The 21,134-nt window shown below is 33.0% G+C and overlaps 1 protein-coding gene across 2 annotated transcripts in view; it reads left to right on the forward strand.

Annotated features, from left to right (window-relative positions):
* Positions 1–8,529: 8,529 nt before the first annotated feature.
* Positions 8,530–21,134, forward strand: part of LOC145574673 (uncharacterized) — a 38,692-nt gene continuing 26,087 nt past the window's right edge. For both annotated transcript variants that reach the window (XM_081632514.1, XM_081632515.1), the window contains exons 1-15: positions 8,530–8,831; positions 9,051–9,314; positions 11,786–11,946; positions 13,431–13,496; positions 14,533–14,650; positions 14,819–14,928; positions 15,052–15,147; positions 16,037–16,157; positions 17,346–17,413; positions 18,625–18,711; positions 19,296–19,448; positions 19,546–19,641; positions 19,821–19,880; positions 19,967–20,085; positions 20,182–20,269. In XM_081632514.1, coding sequence (XP_081488640.1) covers positions 9,074–9,314; positions 11,786–11,946; positions 13,431–13,496; positions 14,533–14,650; positions 14,819–14,928; positions 15,052–15,147; positions 16,037–16,157; positions 17,346–17,413; positions 18,625–18,711; positions 19,296–19,448; positions 19,546–19,641; positions 19,821–19,880; positions 19,967–20,085; positions 20,182–20,269 — 1,584 coding nt within the window. In that variant the 5' untranslated portion in view covers positions 8,530–8,831; positions 9,051–9,073. The remainder of the gene's footprint in view (positions 8,832–9,050; positions 9,315–11,785; positions 11,947–13,430; positions 13,497–14,532; positions 14,651–14,818; positions 14,929–15,051; positions 15,148–16,036; positions 16,158–17,345; positions 17,414–18,624; positions 18,712–19,295; positions 19,449–19,545; positions 19,642–19,820; positions 19,881–19,966; positions 20,086–20,181; positions 20,270–21,134) is intronic.

Consider the following 21,134-nt stretch of genomic DNA (forward strand, 5'->3'; position numbering starts at 1 on the left):
AGCACAGTGCAGTTGATCCAAGCCTTTTATAACGGGATTGGAAATTCATCTAGAACAATATTAGATTCTGCAGCTAGTGGGAGGTTTATGAACCTTAATGTTGATGATGCAGGTCAAGTTATCGAAGATATGACAATCCACAATTCCCAATATGGGAATCCTAGAGGCTTTGCTAACAAAGGGAAACATAGTGTTGACTCTGTATCCTTTTTGCAAGCTCAATTACCTCTATTTGTCAGAAATTAGATAATCTTAGCACTGCAAATATAGCTAATGTTTATGCAATTAATAATAATTCTAATGAGGCTTTCTGTGAAAATTGTGGAATTGTAAGTCATTGGGAACAAGATTGCAGGAGTTTCGTGGAGCAAGTTAATGTCTTTCAAGCCTATAGGCAGAATGACCCATACTCTAACACCTACAATCCTGGGCTTCGAAACCATCCATATCTTTCCTACTGGAGCACCAATGTTCAAAACCCGCCACCTCCACAACAATAACAGGCACCACAACAACCACAATAGAAATATTACCATCCCAATGCTGGTGAGAAAAATACCACAACAACCCTCCTCATCTTCTGACCCTGCTTTGACAAAAATTAGAGCGATGCTAGTTAGTATGCAAAAGCACATGGAGAGTAGAGATGCTCAAATTGATTCGATCATAGCCCATAATAAAATTGTAGATAATCAAATTGCGCAGATTTCCTCCATCTATTATAATTCAGATATCTATACCACTTCTGGGGTATTTCATACGCTATGGTATTAATACCATTACACTTAAAAGTGTCAACTGCACTATCTTGCCATATATCATATCTTTATATCGGAACCGATCATACAATCTAACTTCAGGTGTAGTAATTCAAGTATAATTGGCAAGATTTTATTTCAATGTACACACATAATATCACCATGACCAAAATGTATCTTCAATTTTATGCAACATGAGTCATAACTCGATACAAATCAATTCATAGGTGTGCAACATATCTTGATAATATATAGACAAAAGTTGGCTTCTATCTTTTCAAATTATCATCAATTTAATCTTTGAAATTTTGCCAACTTACTATATATCTTCTCCCCCTAAGTTGGCAAAATATATATTTCAAATATAGGGGAATCAAAATTCTTAACCAACTTAGTATATAAAATTGTACTAAAATTCATTTCATTGGGAGGATCACTTCAATAAAAATGATCTCTTCTAAAATTATTATCTATGGGGAGGAGTATATTGTGCAGTTGTTCATCATTTCTTTCCTTTATTCTTGTGTTGACCGATGAGATTGTTAAATAAACACTAGTCCCTCAAATTTCCATATACAAGTAGTTTTGGTGAGCTTCTAGTCACCTAATATTGAAAAAACATATAAGTTGTTCCGGTGAACTTCTGGTCACCTATTGCATATATAATTAGACCCATACAAAGCTATTAAAAACTAATAATAGTTAATCTCTTGATTTTTTTTTCAAAACAAACTACTAAAAATCACAATTCAAATATAGCTCAATCTCATTGTTATGTCTTGCCATTCATTTCATTTAATACATCTAACATGAGAGGGCGTCAGCACATTATTTTTCATGTCAAATGAAACTTCAGGTTTCCATAACGGGTAATCATTAAACCCGGATGACCTAATATTATTATCACGTCCAATAACATTTTCCAAAATTTAAATTATATGTGGTCAGTTTTCCAATTCAACTAGTGATCACTTTATCAGACATGTGATATAAGAACACCAACATGTGTCTTTCTATAATTGGCAAGACAAATAACTAATTCATAATCCAATAACTCAAACTCTGCTGGAGCATTGATTATAATCTTGATACATACTAATGTTGTTGGACATTTTATACTCATTTGCAATACTTTATATAATTACATCACATATTAATTTTATTGGACATAATCTCTTCTGGAGATCCATCAAAATTTATCACTTTCTCGAATTTGTCACTGTCAAAAGTTACTCCATTCATTCTCTTTAGAACCTATAGGTTTACCATGCTTCATGCGTGCTTTATGTTCATTAACAACTAATGACATCAAACTTAATTGGAGCATTTACTACTAATACATAGTCAATGGCATTTATCAATATCCATCTTCAAGATGGTATCAACTAAATATTTAATCTGCCATGTGACCATTCTATTAAATAAATCATTGACATTTGAGCTAATCCATGTACCAAACTAACCATCAATATATTTTATTATTCATGTGCAAGAATAAAATAATATCTCCCCCTAATCCTTGCATATGGCGGGTACGAAATTAGTCCAACAACCTTTTAAAATCTTTTGCACTTTTAAGCCATAAATTCTTTTGGCAGAATCATTTATCACTTAAAGTAAATTATTTGGATAGGCTTCTTATATGAAACTTTTGTCAAATCAAATTAATCTTTATCTTGAAATTTCATGTAAGTAGAGGCTTTATCTTTATTTCAACCTCATAAACAATATTTTTACTCAAATGATATGTAATCATATTTGCAATTCATATGAACTTTTCATGAATTATATAGTAAAATATCAACAAGTAAACATATCCGCTATCCTCATTCACGTCTGGAAATGAGCTAGCAAGCTATTAAACACCAATTTTCACCCCACACTTTGGTATCAAAAATATCCACCCAAAAGACAATATATAAGATATTTAGAATCCTTTAATTTTCCAAATAACATTGTGTATATAGAAACACATTAGAATTATCAAAGGTGGAATATGTAGCCAATATATAATACCGACTAGAAGACATTTCTAGATCATATACATGTCATTGGATTATAGGCTATCAACTTGCAATAAGACAAATTATGATTCATCTATCAACTCATTTAACATAATTACCAAAATCAAGAAACATAATATTGATATACAATCAATATTGTAACAGAGTCATTATGGCAAAATATTGTCAAAGACAAAAGTTACTAAATTTGAAGGAAATATAACGTATTCCATAACATAGCTAGAAATCGAATAGTTGTACATGTGCCATCTATACATGAGATGATATATTATTAGTTTGCAAGTTACTAGTATTTAGTATATGTTATTGTTTCACATAACACTTATGGTGGTTACAAATTGTAAGTCATCAATCAATTCTTTTTGGTTTTCACCATTTAATGTACAAATTAAATGATTATTCTCAAATTGATAGTCAACTTTAAACTAATATTCAACATTGCATTAAAAAAACAAATTAATTTGTGATTAAATGAGCACAACCTGAAATAAAACCAAAGGGTTCGAACAATAAAACACCAGTAATAAAATTAATACTCCATAGCATAAATCTTCCACTTCGGCCTCACAATACTAAATAAATGACACGAAGCAAAAGTAATTTTTCTAATCAAGAAAACCACGAAATCCTCCATCAAATAATTTGCGCTAAGACAAATAGGAAAATGCAATGTAGATAGTTTTACAATATTCCACTAAAGCCCCAAATATTCATTAAAAAGTAGTTTAATTTGTGTATATACTAACTAAAATCTTGGTTAACAATGACTTCTCTCTTAACTATCTTAAAGATAAAATTAAAGACATGAAGGGAATAACAAAGGCTAATAGTAGCGACGATAAAAGGGAAGATATCGAACATGCACACAATAATCATACGTGGCAAGAGATAATTTGTTACTCGTATAATATTAATAGTTGTGATCTTAATTCTCAAAGAGACACAAAATAACACATGAATTGACAAAATTATCATCAGCAACAAATAAAAGTGTACAATTACATTAGTTTTATCAACTAATCAAAATCTGAGTGAAACATAAATAAAAGCTTACCACAAACCTTTAATTATAATTGATTCGCCAACCAAAAGACTGGTGATAATTGTGAAAAGTATATCAACCAATCGATATACTCACAACAAACAATGTAAAAAGCACAAAATGGATGGAATTATATACCATCAATCATGTAACTTATAAAAGATAATGAAATTAGTGCTATGCCTAGTTTTATCATATACACTCTCGGGAAAAACGAAACAACAAGTGTCATGGGAAGCTATAATTATCAACATAAAATAAGAAGAGACAAGGCTCATGGATTCATGGGTGCACACTAGTAGATGATGATATCAATAATTGACAATGATTTAAAGTTGCTATAGTAATCAAAATATAGTCGACAAATAATTAAAAAAATATTAGTAAATAAATTTGATCACATCATCTAAACTGAAAAATTTCTTTGCGTACCTTCAAGAAGATATACACTAATAGATTCAACCTATTAGATCTGATTGGAGCAATGGTTACGTTCGATTGATCTTAATCAGAGTACCACGGTAATTCCATTAGCTCAATTGATTAGGGTTTGGTGCTGATAACGTGTTATAAAACTAATGGTATAAAGAGAGTGTAAGGGAGAAATTATAGAGAGAATATTAGGGAGAAGATATTGTATATTATTCTTATTATTTTCTACACGCTTTGATCGGGAGTACATCTATATATATACACAATGCTAGGTGAATGAAAGGTCTAGCTAGTTACATGAAAAGAATATAGAATATGGAAAGACTTAGTAATACATAAAGGTTTGGACATTTATCTAATCCTTCACATTCTAGAATGGACATCCATACGCTATTAAATAATATTACATAACATGAACCATAATAAAATTCCTTTTGAATATTTCAAACCAAATTAAACATTTAGTTTAATTAAATAAACCTTCAAACGTACCAATAATAAAAATATGGTTCAATGACAATTTTCCAATATCAGCAATTCCAATAAATAATTTATTTCAACCAATCATGCTTCACAAATAATTCACCAAAACCATTCTCAATTCAATCAATCCAATTCCAATCACCAACCACTAATCTCATTTCAATTCAACCATTCCAACCAATTTCTAGCATGACACTAACTTGGAATCAATTAAATAAATCCTAGAATGTTTCTACACGCTTAATAAATTTCTGAGTACGCGTACGTACCTCAAATAAGCCCTTAAAGTAGCCGAATACACTACAATAATTCCAGAACCAAGTCTCCTACATAAAGGGACAACAATACTATATTAATTACCCTTGTATACACAATTTCCAGCAACTTAAATTCACTTTAAACAACTAATAATAATCTGAAATTTATAGTAAAACCCTTAATCAATCTCTCTATCAATGGGTAATTAAACCTTTTTATTAAAATCACAATTCTACTACTTTAAATAAAATTCCAGCAATAATACTTTGTTAAAAACTCCTTAAAATCTCATCAAAAACATATCTTTATACTTGGTTAATAATCAAAATTAATGGGTATTCAAAACCCCCAAATCAATTTTGTAAGAACCCTAAAAAATCATAACTTTATCAAATTGAGAACTTTAACTTATAATCTATATAATCTGAAAATTAACACCAAGTATAAAATCTGAATTGTATCTTTAAATCAATTAAAACATGATTTGTTAATCATATTTTAAATAATTAAAATCAAAATCCAACAAATAAGAAAACAAGAGGAAAGAGAGGGAGGAGAGCCACGTGGCTTTGCAGCGGCAAAAGGCTGGCTGGGTGGGTGGCCATCAGCTAAGGTCGCCGGCAATAGGTGGCCGCTCGCGCGGCGGTCTAGTGGCCGGTCTGCGAAGGTGTCGGCAGTGAGATTTCCTTCATGGAAATCTCACGTAAGAAAGGAGGGAAGGAAAAAAAAAGAAAAAGAAAGGAAAAGGAAAAGGAAAAGAAAAAAAAAAGAAAAGAAAGAAAAAGGAAATAGCTTACCTTGACCATTTGACCTTTTGGGTGGTAAAATTTTAGAGATTGAATGAGTATTTATAGTGTAGAGTTGTTTAGGGTAGGTTTGAGCTTTATAAAAATTTTAAACTTGAATAATGGAATAGGTAGCCCAAATGTAAAAATAGGATGATTGAGTTTATTATGAAGATGAGTTACATTTAGATTAAATACTTATTGACCCAAATATTAATGGCAAAATTACACTCATTGACACTAACTTTGGGAGAGTTTGCATTTATTGACACCAACTTGTACCACTTATTATTTTGACACCAACTTGTTCAAAAAAGCACAAAATTAACACTAATGATATTTAAGTGGGCCCACTTGCTATGCCTAATTTTACATAGGCATATGCAATGAATTAGGAATTAACAATATTTAATTTTACATACTCCCTCCGTGTTTTTTTAAGTGACACACTTTGACCGACACGTAGTTTTAGGAGATTTTATTGACTTTAATAAAATAAGATGTTAGTGGGGTAGGTTGGAGGAGTGAGAAATGATAAAGTAAAAGAATGTGAGAGGAAGTGGGGATCATGAAAGGAGTGAGAAATGATAAAGTAAGAGATAGTGGGGTGAAGATATATTATTAAAATGTAAGGAATTTCTAAAAGAGGAAGTGTGTCACTTAAAAAAAACGGCCGTTTAAGGAAAGTGTGTCACTTAAAAAAACACGGAGGGAGTACGTAGTACTTTATTTTATACTATGTATTAAAAGAACCTCAAATTAACAAAATCATATGTAAAAGAACCCAATTCTTTCTCTCTCCTTTTTCTTCAGTATTTCTCATCTTTTTCTTCTTCTGTTTTCTTCCTTTCTACTTAATTTCCCCTTCATCACTTTCCTTAATTGTAAGTTAGCGGGCCAATTTTTTGCAAAATTGAAAGGGAGACAATTTATAGAAGCTAATAAAATGGCGTCAATGGTTTTTGTTCCTCATCCAATTCTTACAATGTTAAAATTTTCATACAAAAATTAAAACTCCCATATGCTTGTTTAAGCTTTAATATCTCCATTTTCATATCTTGATTCTCATTTTTCAATCGATTTATTCAACTTTGGTTCACAAAAGTTAGGTTATTTGGGAGAGAAAAAATGAAGAAAAGGGAGAGTAAGTAGAGAAGATCAAAATTGAAGGAGAAGAGAGAGAGAATTGAAATTCTTTTCATATTTTAATTTGGTACTAAAAAAACCATGTAATTATAAATAAATTACTGATTTCATACTATATAATTTATTTATAAATGCTTAAAATGATTTAAATAAAGTAAAATGTAACCATCTTAACAATTGGGCCCACTCAAATATCATTATGTTAATGCTGTTCTTTTTTTAACAAGTTAATGTCAATCTAACAACTGGTATAAGTTGGTGTCAATAAGTGCAAAACCCTCATAATTTGTGTCAATGATTGTAATTTTGCCAATATTAGTACTTGTTATATTTATAATCCATAATTAAAATAGTTTGACCCAAAATATATATCATAAATAAATAATTTATTAAATACATTAAAAGTATGGGGTATTACACTACCACGTACACGTGTCTGTATAAACATTGTTTTTTTTTAAAAAAAAAACCTAGTGTGTAGCCCGGGCGTTGCACCTGGTTACTACTTTTAAACATAATGACATAATGTTGGGAAAAAAAAAACTTAACATATGCACCGCAACACATCCGGTGAGCGCTGACAGATCCCCGCTATGACCGCTTAGATCCCACCTTAGCCTTGCTGGCGTCGCGGACGCATCCTAGCCCTCATTTAGACCCAAAAACCCCTATCACGCTCACCTGAACCCAAACTCCGCACCTAGAATCCGAAATCCGAAACCCAAACCAAATCGTGGCCGGCTGTTTTAGGGTTGCTGGTGTTGGGATACTTTCGACGGTGGGCATTAAAGGGATGGGGTGCCGGCGGTTCGGCGATAAAGGAGAGGTTCTGGCAAGTGAGCTTGGCGGCAGCAGGGCTTCCGAGGTGGGATGTAGGGGTTGCAGGTGGTGGGCTTGTTGGCTGGCTAGGTTTAAAGATTTTTTTTTTTTTTTTTAATAAATTTTTTTTAACTAGTATATAAGTGACACGTGTACTTGGTGGGGTCTACAAACGGTTTTTTGGACGACATCCACTAGGTGGTGATAAGATCAAATTCTTGGGTTTTTTAGTGGTGTTATAACTTCTTACCTTTTTTTTTTTTTTTTTTTTTTTGTGTGTGTGTGGTGGTGTTATAATCAAAATCGTGATTTTTTTATAGTATTATTTTCTAAAATTATCTAAAAACAATTGTAGGGTCATTTACACTATTTTTTTTTAAATAGCAGGTCATTTACGCTATTTATAAAAGTTTGCTTTAGACCCTTTTTGATTGAAGGGATTTGGGTGGAAAAGAAACGAAAGGAAAGGGTTTTAATCATGTTCCCATGTTTGGTTGAATAAATAACATGAGAATTCAAAGGAAAGGAAGGGAAGTGGGAGGAAAAATTGAAGGAATTCAACTGGAAAGAGAAAATTAAAAATTATATATGAAGTAAATTTTAAATCTTTTCTTTCAATTCCTTTCACTAACCAAATATTGAAAAATAAAAACACCTTCTTTTTTCTTCTTTTCTTTTCCTTTCAATTCTCTCCTTTTCTTTTTGCTTCCTTTGAACCAAACAAAGCCTTATTATTCCTTAAAAAAAAAAAAAGTTTGCTTGATACAAGAGAGAAACAAAATTGAAATGTTACTCCAAAAATGAAAATAGAAAATAGAAAACATTGAAAGAAAATCGGACAAAAACAGTTCTAAATTAAAACCGTACCCTATACGCTATAACTATAAGCGATGCACAAATTTGGATTCTGCTACTTCAATCTTTTTACCTTTCCCTTTCATTTTTAACAATGTCAGCAATCTCTTTACGTAAATTTTCCTTTCTTTCTCATTTCATCCCTAAAACACAGATAAACTGATTCACTCAATCAATCGATTTGACTCGTTGATCTCAACTTTGAATTCTAATCTCTGTTTGTAGCAAGGTAATCGATCGATCTTCACGCTTTCCGATGATTTATTTTATTTATTATTATTTTTTTTTTTTTTTTGAAATTTTAGGCTATATTTTGTGGATTTAATTGTAGCATAGTAAGTAAATGAGGAGTAATTAGGGTATTTTCATGATGAAGTTTGATTTAATTTGATTAAAGTTATGATTTTGAATGTTTGGAGATTAAGTTGGTGTTAATTGTTTGTGATAGGAGTTGGATTTGAGTGCAAAATCATGGAAAGTTTGCAACAATTGGAGGCATTATGTGAGAGGCTATATAATTCACAAGACTCAGCGGAAAGAGCTCATGCTGAGAATACTTTGAAATGTTTTTCGATGAATTCCGAGTATATTCCGCAATGCCAGTACATCCTAGACAATGCATTGACACCGTATGCATTGATGCTTGCGAGTTCGAGCTTGTTGAAGCAAGTTACAGATCATTCACTGTCATTGCAGCTTCGCCTTGATATCAGTATGTGCAGCTGTCTATGGCCTTTGTTTTTAATATCCCTTTATCCGTAAATATTAGTCACATATGCCATTTTAGGATGTTCGATATAATGTGTCACATTTCTTGCAATATATATGATATATATGGTTGTGATTATTTTTATAGAATGCCATTCTTTTTTATATTCCCAATCACCCTTAAAATTTAGCTATGTGTGTGTTATTAGTCACATTTGGTTGATAAGAATATAGTTTGCGATTAATTTATCTAGAATACCAATTTTACTCGAACCATGATTTAGATTGTGCTATGATAGTGTTGAGATGGTTTAATTTTTAATAGAGGTTCTTTTTAGTATGATTGTGCCATACCCTTGTTTATGAGGCATTAGGACCTATGTTATCCAAACTTTTCATTTCACTTTAAGTACTTATGTAGGACTTTAGATGGATATAGGTATGAAACTTGGATACTTCACTTTTAATTCAAAATCATGGAATTTTTACCAAAATAGCAGAGTCGAATGCCCGTGTTGGACATAGGTACTCGAGTCCATGTAACATAGATTAACAAGGTGATAACTATATACGGACAGCTTTAGTAACAATTTTGATGTGTATCTAGAAAATACAATGATGATGTTGTGCAAATTAGGTCCAAGTTTGCTAATTTTTATCTTTTGGGTAATTGTTAAAGATAATAATGAGTTATGATTGTTTTCTTTGTTATAGTTTTGGTTTTAAAAACTAGTTATCTTTTGTTATCTTAAAATATGCTAGAATTTATTCAGTGCGTTTTCAGTGTGGCTGGTTGCCACACACCAAAACACTGACTAGTAACCCTTGACCGACTAGTAACCCCTAACCAAGTAACCCTTGACTCACCAGTAACCCCTAACCAAGTAACCCAGCCACACGGTGTGGCTAGCTAGCTACATATGAAACTTTGTGGAATTTATATTGCATTTATAAAAGGCCTTATGTTGTAGTGATTTATGAGGAATGATGTTAAGTTAATTGAATTTGAAGTTTGAGTGAGAAGGCACTTCTTTGCAGCTTCTTAGTTTAGTTTGTGTACGCTGATATAGCTGCAAACTTCTTAAATTATATCCTTTTTACCTCACCATGATCTGCATCAAATGTTATATAGGGAGATTATTTCTCAAATTGATCCATTGTTCGACTTAACTTTAGAGAACTCATAAGATATCCGGTTTTGCATCAGTTTTGCGCAGTTGGGTCGTTTTGACTATATCTGGATTTTTACCTGGAATTTTTCAACGACTTGTTTTGTGTTGCATTAAAAAATGTTAGAATTTTTGTTGTACAATTTCCACTGCTATCAAGTAACGAATTCCCAGTCAATGTCAAACTTTTGACGCAATGCGTTAATTGTTTGCACAAGATAATTTTACTCCTTGATTCATGGGAAACTATAGATGAAGATGATGATGTTTCATTTAATACTTTGGTGGTACAACTCCACAATATTGTCATAATTCATATGTGGGTATTTGTTGAGGGCGAAGTTTTTTTTAAGAAGGGGAGTTGGATGCGTATTTGGAAAATACAATGATGATGTCGTGCAAATTAGATCCTATTTTGGCTAATTGTTTGAGTTCGTACTTAGTTATTGTTTTTTTTTTTTATTCTGTCATAGATTTAGCTTGAAAAATAATTATCTTTTGTTTTCTTAGAATTTTCTAGAATTTGTATTGCACGTTGGCTGTAGCTTCCTATGAGTAACAATGTTGAATTAATTGAATTGAAATTTAGTTTGTGTGTGCAAGATAGCGGCAAAATAGCAACTTAGTTTAAATTTGAATCGTGAAAGTCCGTTATTCTACATATTCTATATTTGTCTGTTATGAAAAAATAGAAAGTACATTTACCCCACCATGATCTGCATCAAATTTCTAGTTAATGCACAATGAAGTGCTCAGTTGGATATAATAGTAGCATTGATTAAACAAATCTGAAAGCCTCACTGATGCACAACTTTTCAGTATTGAGAAATGGTCTACAACAAACATTTATATGTGATGCAATTATGATTCTTGTTTTCCCATTTCCTAATTAAAGGTCAAATGGTAACAAAATTGCAATGGTAAGATTTATGACAGTTAAGCTGTGAAAGTATTGTGAGCGGAGTTGAGGTTATCTATGCTTTGGCTTGGGGTTAATAAAATCAATTCCACTAACTGAAAAGTAGGTTTCCATACTTTTATCTGCAGTCCTTGTGTGTGTTATTGTTAGTGATACATTTGGTGAAGGAGTGGTACCGAATTTTCTAAAAATGGTTCATTGATCTATATTATTGGTTGTAGAAATGATTCATTGATTTATAATATAAATGCCTCGTAAAGCTGGGTGATCCATACTACAGGGACAGTTGCAATTCTTGCTAATACTGGCATAAGACTAATCTCAGCTTTGAGTTCACCTTTTTGTTCTTGTCTGATCTCTTTGTTTATTTTTTTATTTGTGTGCAAGGGAATTACTTGATAAACTATTTGGCTACAAGAGGGCCGGAGTTACAGCACTTCGTGATACAGTCTCTCATTCAACTACTGTGCCGGCTCACAAAGTTTGGTTGGTTTGATGATGATAGATTCAGGGACGTGGTTAAAGAGTCCATGAACTTTCTTAGCCAGGTGCTTATTGTTGTAAATATCCTCATTCATTTCATTTGTAAGGTTGACACAGTACTCAAGAGCAGGTGTTAAATAGATAAGTCTTGATGCTTCCTTTAAGTCGTCTCTAAAGCTTGTTCCAGTTAGCAAGCACTTCACATAAACTATAGTTTTCACACTAACATAGCAGCTTCAAGGAAATGGTCTTTCCTGTTTAAAAAAACAAAAAACAAAAAAGAAAAGGAAAAGAAATGGTCTTCAGAACTTCAGAAGAAGAGATGACAAACAGATTGCTATCCATTGTCACATACAAGTAGTAGAAAATTGTTGCTGTGATGTGTCATTAAATTATACTTTGTAATTTTTTTATTTAGACTGGCCATAAGTTTATTCATCTTCATTTTTTCTTTTACTTCATATTTTGATTTTTAGGTTTTGAACTTCTCTTCTACAATACCTTGTTGCTTTCTTTCTATTAGTTATTTATTTTTCCTGTTGAGAGACCGTAAATAGCACTGTAGCTGCTCAACTAGTTATAGGTTTAACTATGTACATGTACAACCTGAGTTCATGACTTCTTTACCTTGTCGTTGATGGGGTTCATACAAGTATTAGTAGTCGCTATTTTAGTGAGCTACAATTCTGTAATCAACAAATTTCCAATCTTTGATTTTGCTGTCAATTTATTGATAAAAGAGGTCCATAAGCAGGCTGTATCTTTTTGTGCTCATACAAACTTATTTATTGACAGAGTAAGTATCTCTGAATTTGTGCAAAGCAACACCCTTTATAAATTAAAAGACATAACTGCATGATTTTGAGAATTTTTATTTTTATTATTTTTATCATTATTATTATCAATATATTTGTTTTATAGTTCTCCTTGAGTAAGGTAACCTATCACAGTAAATTTGTCAATTTCTTAGGTACATACGGATATAGCTGAGCCTCTATAGAAGATTTGACAATATTCTATTTAGCAAATAACTTTAAATTTGACTTGTGACTTCTGTTTTAATAATTGTTTTGGTAAACATTGTAGCAAGGTTAATGACTGAAAGCTCTGAAACACTCAAACAAAATACACTTGCAAAATACTTTATTTGGCAACTCATTATATGTTGTGCATGGACAAATTTAGTTGGATTGAAGCTCAACAGGAGCAACACACTAAAGATATATTTTGAACTTCAAATGTGGTTTCCCAATGTTCTTTTGTTATGTCTGATCTGTTGGTGATATACTGCAGTAGTGTCTATTTATGGCCAGTCCAACCTTTTTAGGAGTAGTAGTTTTGCTGTTGATGGAGCAAACTATCATCATTGTTATATTATCTAACTAATAGTACCTTTAAATTGATCTTTGAGCATTATACTTTGATTGGAGAATGGAGATGCCACAGAACTTGCAAATTCTTATAACCTCTTATTTGAAGAAGTTGATTAAAATTTTAGCATGTTATTTTTGTGAATGAATCCTTATTCTCCTTTTTGTAAACATATCAGGCAACACCGCATCACTATGCTATTGGGCTGAAGATATTAAACCAGCTTGTTTCTGAGATAAATCAGGTTTGTTGTTCGCATTGGTACATTCTTTAGAATTCTTAAAATTGACTATTTTTATCTATTGACTATTTTTACCATTCCTTTTCAAACTATATTATTTTTATGTGTCGACACATCTTTACCATTCTCAAATTTATTGTATGATAATTCGTAAATGCCCGACATTCTAATATTTTAAAACGTTGGTATGATAGAATCTTGTAAAGTATTCTTAAACCTTTAAGGTACACAATTGTTGCACAATGTATCAAATCTCCATTTGAGCCACACAGACGTAATCATGTAATTTAAATCTTGTTCAATGTCTTCATCAATTTGTAAAATCAACCTAAAATAATTAACTCACTCAGTTGTGGTCTTATAAGCAACTCCTAACCATCTAATGTTTCTACAACCTTGTTTGACTCTCTCTAAGTTTTAATACTGAAATGGCACTCTATGTACTCTGCTTTGTTCGGTATGTTCTCATCCTTCTGAATGTGACCAAGTTTGGTTGTATCCCGCAGCCCTCCATTGCCCTAGACGGTTGGACCGACATTGAATTTCACACATATTTAAATATCTTTGGTTGTATTAAAAAAATGTTTTCTATGGGTTTCCATAGAAAGTATTGCATTGCCTAGGTTAAGGCTGTTACATTTGGACATTCCTAGTCCCTACCTATAGGTGGAATCTATATCTTTGTGGTGGTGATGGTGTATACTTTAGCCAATTTAAAAAATTTTCCCACTGTTTATCTGAAGCAATGAAGTTCGTTAAGATTATCCTAAAGCTACATAAGATTTATGTGACTTGTGCATATTACTTGCCCTTGTTAGTGGATTTTTTTTGAGCAGTTGGGGATTATACTTGAATCTTGAAAGCATGGTTAATAATTCTAATTGTCATGAAATGTGTCTTCTATGTGCAATATATAAAATCAATTGTTGCTAATTGTATGCTCATTACATTTTGCATTAAATCAGTCTTTTTATTTTACTTTAGTTTTTTGGCTAACTTTTACCTGATTACATTGATGTTCATTGCTTTTGATTTGTAGCCTAATTCAGGGTTACCAGCAACTCATCATCGGAGGGTAGCATGCTCCTTCAGGGATCAATCACTTTTTCAAATTTTCCAAATTTCCCTAACATCGTTGCAGCAACTTGCTAGTGATTGTAATATGTCTTATCATCTAGTCATATTTCTTAATTTTCTTGTTTTCCTTTTCAAATATTCCTCTCATTGTAGAAATTTCATCTTCAATATTAATACAACTCATTGTTATTATTGCTGATTTCATAATTTTCTCTAACCACAATGATTTCTAATAAAACTTCATGTAGCGACAAGCAAGTTGCAAGAGCTGGCACTTTCACTTGCGCTGAAATGTTTATCTTTTGACTTTGTTGGCACAACTGTTGATGAGAGCTCTGAAGAGTTTGGCGCTGTCCAGGTCAGAAGTCCCTTTTGTTAAAAATCTTGTTATAATACTGGTTTGATGCTTGAACAAAGACAATGGCCGTCATTTTTTTTTATTACTTTGAATGATAATTATAGACTCTTGGTCTCATTGCAGGTTCCATCTTCTTGGAAACCTATTCTTGAAGATCCTTCAACACTAAAAATATTTTTTGACTACTACGCTATCACACAGCCCCCAATTTCAAAGGAGGTTTATGATACATTTATCGTTTCAATTTTTATTTTGCTGTTGAACTTTTCTATAGAAAGTTGGTTGTTGAACTGTTTGGCTCCGTATCTTTTAACCTATGTTACTCTAACTCTTCATTTAACCTCTATCACCTTAAATCCTCATGTACCTGTGTTAAATTCTTGTGACACTGTGACATGGGTATTAGTGAAACCTCATTTTAGACCATTAAATTGGGTTCAAATTTATTTTTTAATTTTATATAATTTAGCTGAGTTTAACACATAGATAAGTATCTATGTCCAACATGAGTATGAAAGTCCTAGTAACATAGCATTATTGCTTTTCTAATTTTTCACGTACTGCTACGCTTTGTAACATCACCCTGAGGCTTCAGTAGTTATTGTTATATATTACAGTGGCTCATTGGATGTTTTTGACTCTCTAGTTGACTATGGTCATTTTGAACTGATGATGTACTTCAATGAGAGCACAGCTACATAGAGATTATGCTGTGACGCCTCTGTTGGTCACCAAAGCATAATGGTATTGCAATTAGTATATAAAGGGACTCCATACCAATGGTCATATTGAAAATTGGAAATTGTCTTTTCTTAATTACTGAAAATTAGCATTTCATGCGCATTAGTAGATATTGTATTGTTTTAGATAATGAACATCCAAGGTGGAGTGCTGTAAATTTGTGTTGTTCATTATCATTTTGGTAGTTATCTTTGTACATATATATCACTTTATTTGATGATGAATAATAAGACATTTTTATATTTCTATCTACATTTTACATAGTTTTCTCCCTTCTCTCTATGCTGTTTGATTATTATAAGTCATAGGTTTCTCTTAAGTCTTAATTTGTTGACCTGTTCCTAACTATTTTTTCTTATGTTCTCAGGCTCTCGAATGCTTAGTACGTTTGGCTTCAGTAAGGCGCTCTGTTTTCTCTGATAGTGTACGTTCCAAATATTTGGCCCATCTAATGACAGGAACTAAAGAAATATTACAAAGTGGACAAGGTACTATTTGCTCATTCAATGTTTATTATGTAGTATATGGAAAAGTTTTTACAACCTGAAGACACTGAATTTTGTCTAAAGAAAAAAAAAAAAAATTAATTAGTAAAATGTTAAAAGTGCTTTTGGTGTTGCTCTTATTATGGCATGTGTATGGAGCTTCCTATGGGCAAGAAAAATGAAGATTGCTCATTTATTATGACTTTGAGAATAGTTATGTTACTGAAGCTGTTGGAAATTCTTTAATGCATATATTGAGTATATTATAGTTTTTTTAAGCCCATCTGTAATTTTCTTAAGCGTTCCTCACTTCTATGAGGTGCACCCTAGGAGCACTTAGGTGTAGTTGGATCCCTATCGCCTTAGTGTCTTGAGCTTTATTATTTTATGCATTGAAGATGATAATATCATGAAGAAAGAAAATTAGTTTTTCTGCTATCTGTGGTATATATTACTATTTTAGTAAATCAGCTTTGTTTTTACTTTGCTTAATTTATTGTTAATACTTGCTAATGGAACTGGGCTGTTTTATTACATCCGTTCTATCTATTGCCAGTGGCCTTTGAGGCTTTTCTCTTATTCAGTATGACTTTAGTAGACGTTTGTACAACCAGAATAGTAAATCTGAAGGGGTGGAGGGAGTGCCTGTTTTGGGTACTGATTGCCAGTTTTTCTAGGGAGGGTGGGCTGGGTGGGAGTTATGGAGGTTGGGCAGTGTGGTCAGTGTTCATGCAAGAAAGGGGTGGTGGTAACTTGTCATGGCGGAAGGGGGCAGTGGTCGATGGTCATGGAGGAAGGGGGTGGTCGATAGTCATGAAGGACGGTGGTCGTTGGTCATGGAGATAAAGGGATGATATAGAAAAAAAGTTGATTAGTCAATGGAATTTTAACAGACTATGCTATACAAGGTCACAGAATGTTGTTAAGCAAAAACTCAATGTCACCATGGGGAAAAAAATCCCACATTATAAAATTTTGCAAAGCACAAGATGACCTTGTAGAGTTTCCCAATAATGGATCTTAAATCTATATTGTCTTACTCATAACATAGGTTCATCATTTTATCACTTGGGTTTTATGCTCTTTCTAAGTCTTAGCTTTTACTTTAATTTTAGGACTTTTGAAGGCTTGGCTGTTATTTGCATTGTTTTTTATATTTCATTTTTTCATTTCCTGTGAAATTTTTTACAGGTCTTGCGCAACATGATAACTACCATGAGTTTTGTCGTCTTCTTGGTCGTTTTAGAGTGAATTATCAGGTAAAAATAATGCATATATATCTTTCCATTTGTATGTGATGCATTGAAGCCATTCTGCATGGAGTTAGTGACTGATTTTACCCACTCATTTACTCAGTTGTTCCTCACTAAATGGATTTTTTGTTACAGATACATGTTAATTTATATTGCTATATTATGAAGAATAAAAATTAGAAGCGGATAGAAATTAAAAACCTTGTCGAAAACTTAGAAGCCAAAATTCTGCTTCTTGAGTGATTCGCTAAATCAAATCGGGCATGTGAAGCCATGGGAAATTTATGTAGAAAGAAAAGTTAAATGTATTCTGATTCTTTAATAGTTAATCATAAAAAAAAAAAAAATGTTGTTCGGAAGAGCATCCTTTTGATCAGAATCTTGTCTTGTTGATGGCGATGTGCTAGGCATTTGCATGGTTTCCAGCAGTATAAACGGCAGAAAAACAGAAGGAAGATGATGATTATATTGATTAGATGAGAATTACACTAAATTGGATGATAATTCCACTTTCGAGAGGTGGATTCTCTCCTAATATGAGCTTTCGAGAGGCTCACTCTCTCCCTATAGCATAACTTCAACAATATTCAACATGTCCTTATTCCTCCTAATGAGGCCTATTTATAGAAAAACTCTCATAACAAACTCTAACTTATTCCCCAAGCTACTACTAATAGGCTATGACTAACATACCCTTCCCCTAATATTGATTCCTTGCACGATGCTCTAGTCTAGGATGATTATAGCTCCAGTGCTCTTACCTGAATATTGAAAATCCTAACGGCATGAGTATTATCTTCTAAGTGGAGATGGTCACAGGGAGGCTGAGACCTAAGAGTGATCCACTGCCTTTAAGGTCTCTTCTTCCTAAACATGTAGCTGTAGAATCATTGGAAAGTGGTTTCTGTAAATCAACTGGATAGATCATTTGGAGTCTATTTGTGGAATTTATAGCCGTTTCTTGACTTGTTAGTATGGTGAATTTTGGCAGTGGGCACTTGTTCTTTACCAGCATTATTGTCATGAATCTCATGATCACCATAATTATGTTTTTCTGATGAACAAAGGTGGACGAGATGATTCTATGTTTGTTTCTAAAGGAATGCTGCTGGCTTTCCATTTCCTTCTTTTGCATTTTTGTGGTCTGCTGTCACATGATTAATAACACAGTATGTTTTTCTTACTTCCAACTCGGTAATTCTATGTCTGTATTACAGTTGTCAGAACTTGTTAATTTGGAAGGTTACAGTGATTGGATACATCTTGTGGCTGAGTTCACATCAAAATCGTTACAATCCTGGCAGGTTAGTTTCGTGGATTCCTTTAAGATCCTTACTTAGTCTGATCTATGTGGTTGAATCTCAAACACTTAATTTGTATTAGAGGGACTATTGGCATGGGGTTTTAAGTGGATGGAAAGAGGAAAAATTGTAAGAGGGAAAATGTTGTGAGTCTTGTGACATGGAGAGAAGAGGGCTGATGTACTGGAGGGAGAAGAAAAGCAAAAAAGGATTATAGTTTTTATGTTGGTCGTTTAGTCATCCAAATATACTAATGTGGAACTTCATATTGGGTGGAGATTTTAAAGTTTGTATTGTCTCATAGTATTATAAAGCAGCACTTATTTTGGATTAAAAAGCTCTTGCTTTAATGAACTTTTCTTCAATTGAAGGGTGTGCTGTCCTCACTTTATCTAATCTGGTAATCCCTGTAGTTGAAAGAGCTGTCTTCTTTTTATCGGAGATCTTGATGATATATTTTTACTCCTATCCTGTCTTTGTATTGGAAAGTATTGTCTCCCAGTTAATTCATTGATAAATTTCTTTTACCGCTGATTCTTCACAAGTTGCCATGACCCTTATTGTTTACCTTGTGAATGGTGTATAAGTGGGCCAGCAGCAGCGTATACTATCTTCTGGGGCTGTGGTCGAGGTTGGTAACTTCTGTACCATATTTAAAGGGTGATGCGCCAAGTTTGCTTGATGAGTTCGTGCCAAAGATCACTGAGGGTTTTATCACCTCCAGATTCGACTCTGTGCAGGTTTTGTCTCAAAATGAAACTTTTGCTAGTGTTCTTTAGTTTCACTTTCTAATTCTGATATGAAAGTTCAATTGTCCTTTCTAATTTTGCTTTTTAGGCTGTGCTTCCTGATGACTTCTCTGAGAATCCCCTCGACAATGTTGAACTTCTTCAGGACCAGCTTGATTGTTTTCCTTATCTTTGCAGATTCCAGGTTGGTCCTTTTCCTTTCCGTTGATTTTCTTCTGAGAGTATGAATTATTGTTTGAAATATTTGTATCTTAATTGGTAGTTGTTCCATGGATACATGTATAGGTGTATAGCAATAAACTACTAAAATCACTGTTATTTCTTGTTTTGGCACTGATTTTGTTTATTAACGTTATTTTGCAGTATGAGCGCAGCAGCCTATATATAATTAATGTCATAGAGCCTATTCTGCAGAGTTATACGGTACTCTGAATTGATTTGTGAATGAGACTTCTGAGTTATTCATGTTGGCAGTGTTTTAAAAGTTATTTACTAGTATTATGTTACAGGAAAGAGCTCAAATGCCTACCAGTGATATCAAAGAGCTATCTGTAATCGAAGCCAAACTTGCATGGATTGTTCATATTATTGCTGCTATTCTCAAAATCAAGCAATGTACAGGCAGTAGGTATAACAGACAGTTTATGCCTGAATTCTTCTAAAAATATCCATGTGTTTTTTTTTTTGGGTGGAAAATAACTGTTATCATCTTACTTTATTGCAGTACAGAGTCACAAGAGGTAATTGATGCTGAACTTTCGGCACGTGTTCTGCAGTTAGTGAAGATTGCAGACAGTGGATCACTCAGTAAGGTATCACAGCAATCTTTATTATAGTGCTTTTAGCAAAGATTGCAGGCACCCCAATTTGTTATGATATAGTGTCCTTTGAGGCCACTGTGGAATGTGGGTTGGTGCACTCTAGATGGTTAGATACTAGTAGCTGGAAGCATCGGTAACTTCTGATCTGGTGCAAATATTATGGGACACGTGGGAATGTGGGATCCCTTGTGAATCAGTAATGACCACTCCGCAAGGCTAGATCCTCCCAAGTGGCTGATATTGATGTAGTACTACACTACTGTTTGGGAAAGGTGAGATAAACTCTAATGCAAGATAGTCTAAATGAGCTTAATCACAAATAAACATTGAAATCAAGTAAAAAGATGATTTGAATAATATTTAGGCTGCAAAATTAATGATTATTATAACAATGAGCTTTCAAGCGGTTCACACTCTCCCAAGAAAAACAGTACACAATCAATAAATCGCTACTACCCTCTTTTTCCTTTTTTGTTCTGTTCTGCTTTTACTTGCATATTGCCACCTTACACTTTCTAACAGCCTTCTGGACCCCATCATCCTCTTATTTCTGGGCCTGGCTTATGTCAACAAAAACTGGCTCTTTAGGTTGAACCATCCCAAAGGATTTCAAGAATTTCCATTTGTTGAAGGGAGCGGGTGGGGGGTTGTGTTTAATTAAGCAGCACCTGCTGTGATACTTTGGTATCGTAGAAAGTTGGCAGCTCATAGGAAGTAGCTTTATTTTATTTTATTTGCTCATGGATTCTGGTTGAGTCTTTTTTTTTTTAAGTTTTTCCTTTTTGTTATGCTTCATTTTCTGTAAGGGGTTATCTTGATAACAGATGTATAGTGTTTGACTCTTCTTCAATGAGAG

Source organism: Chenopodium album, chromosome 13, assembly GCF_948465745.1.
Source record: "Chenopodium album chromosome 13, dcCheAlbu1.1, whole genome shotgun sequence".
Classification (NCBI taxonomy): domain Eukaryota; kingdom Viridiplantae; phylum Streptophyta; class Magnoliopsida; order Caryophyllales; family Amaranthaceae; genus Chenopodium; species Chenopodium album.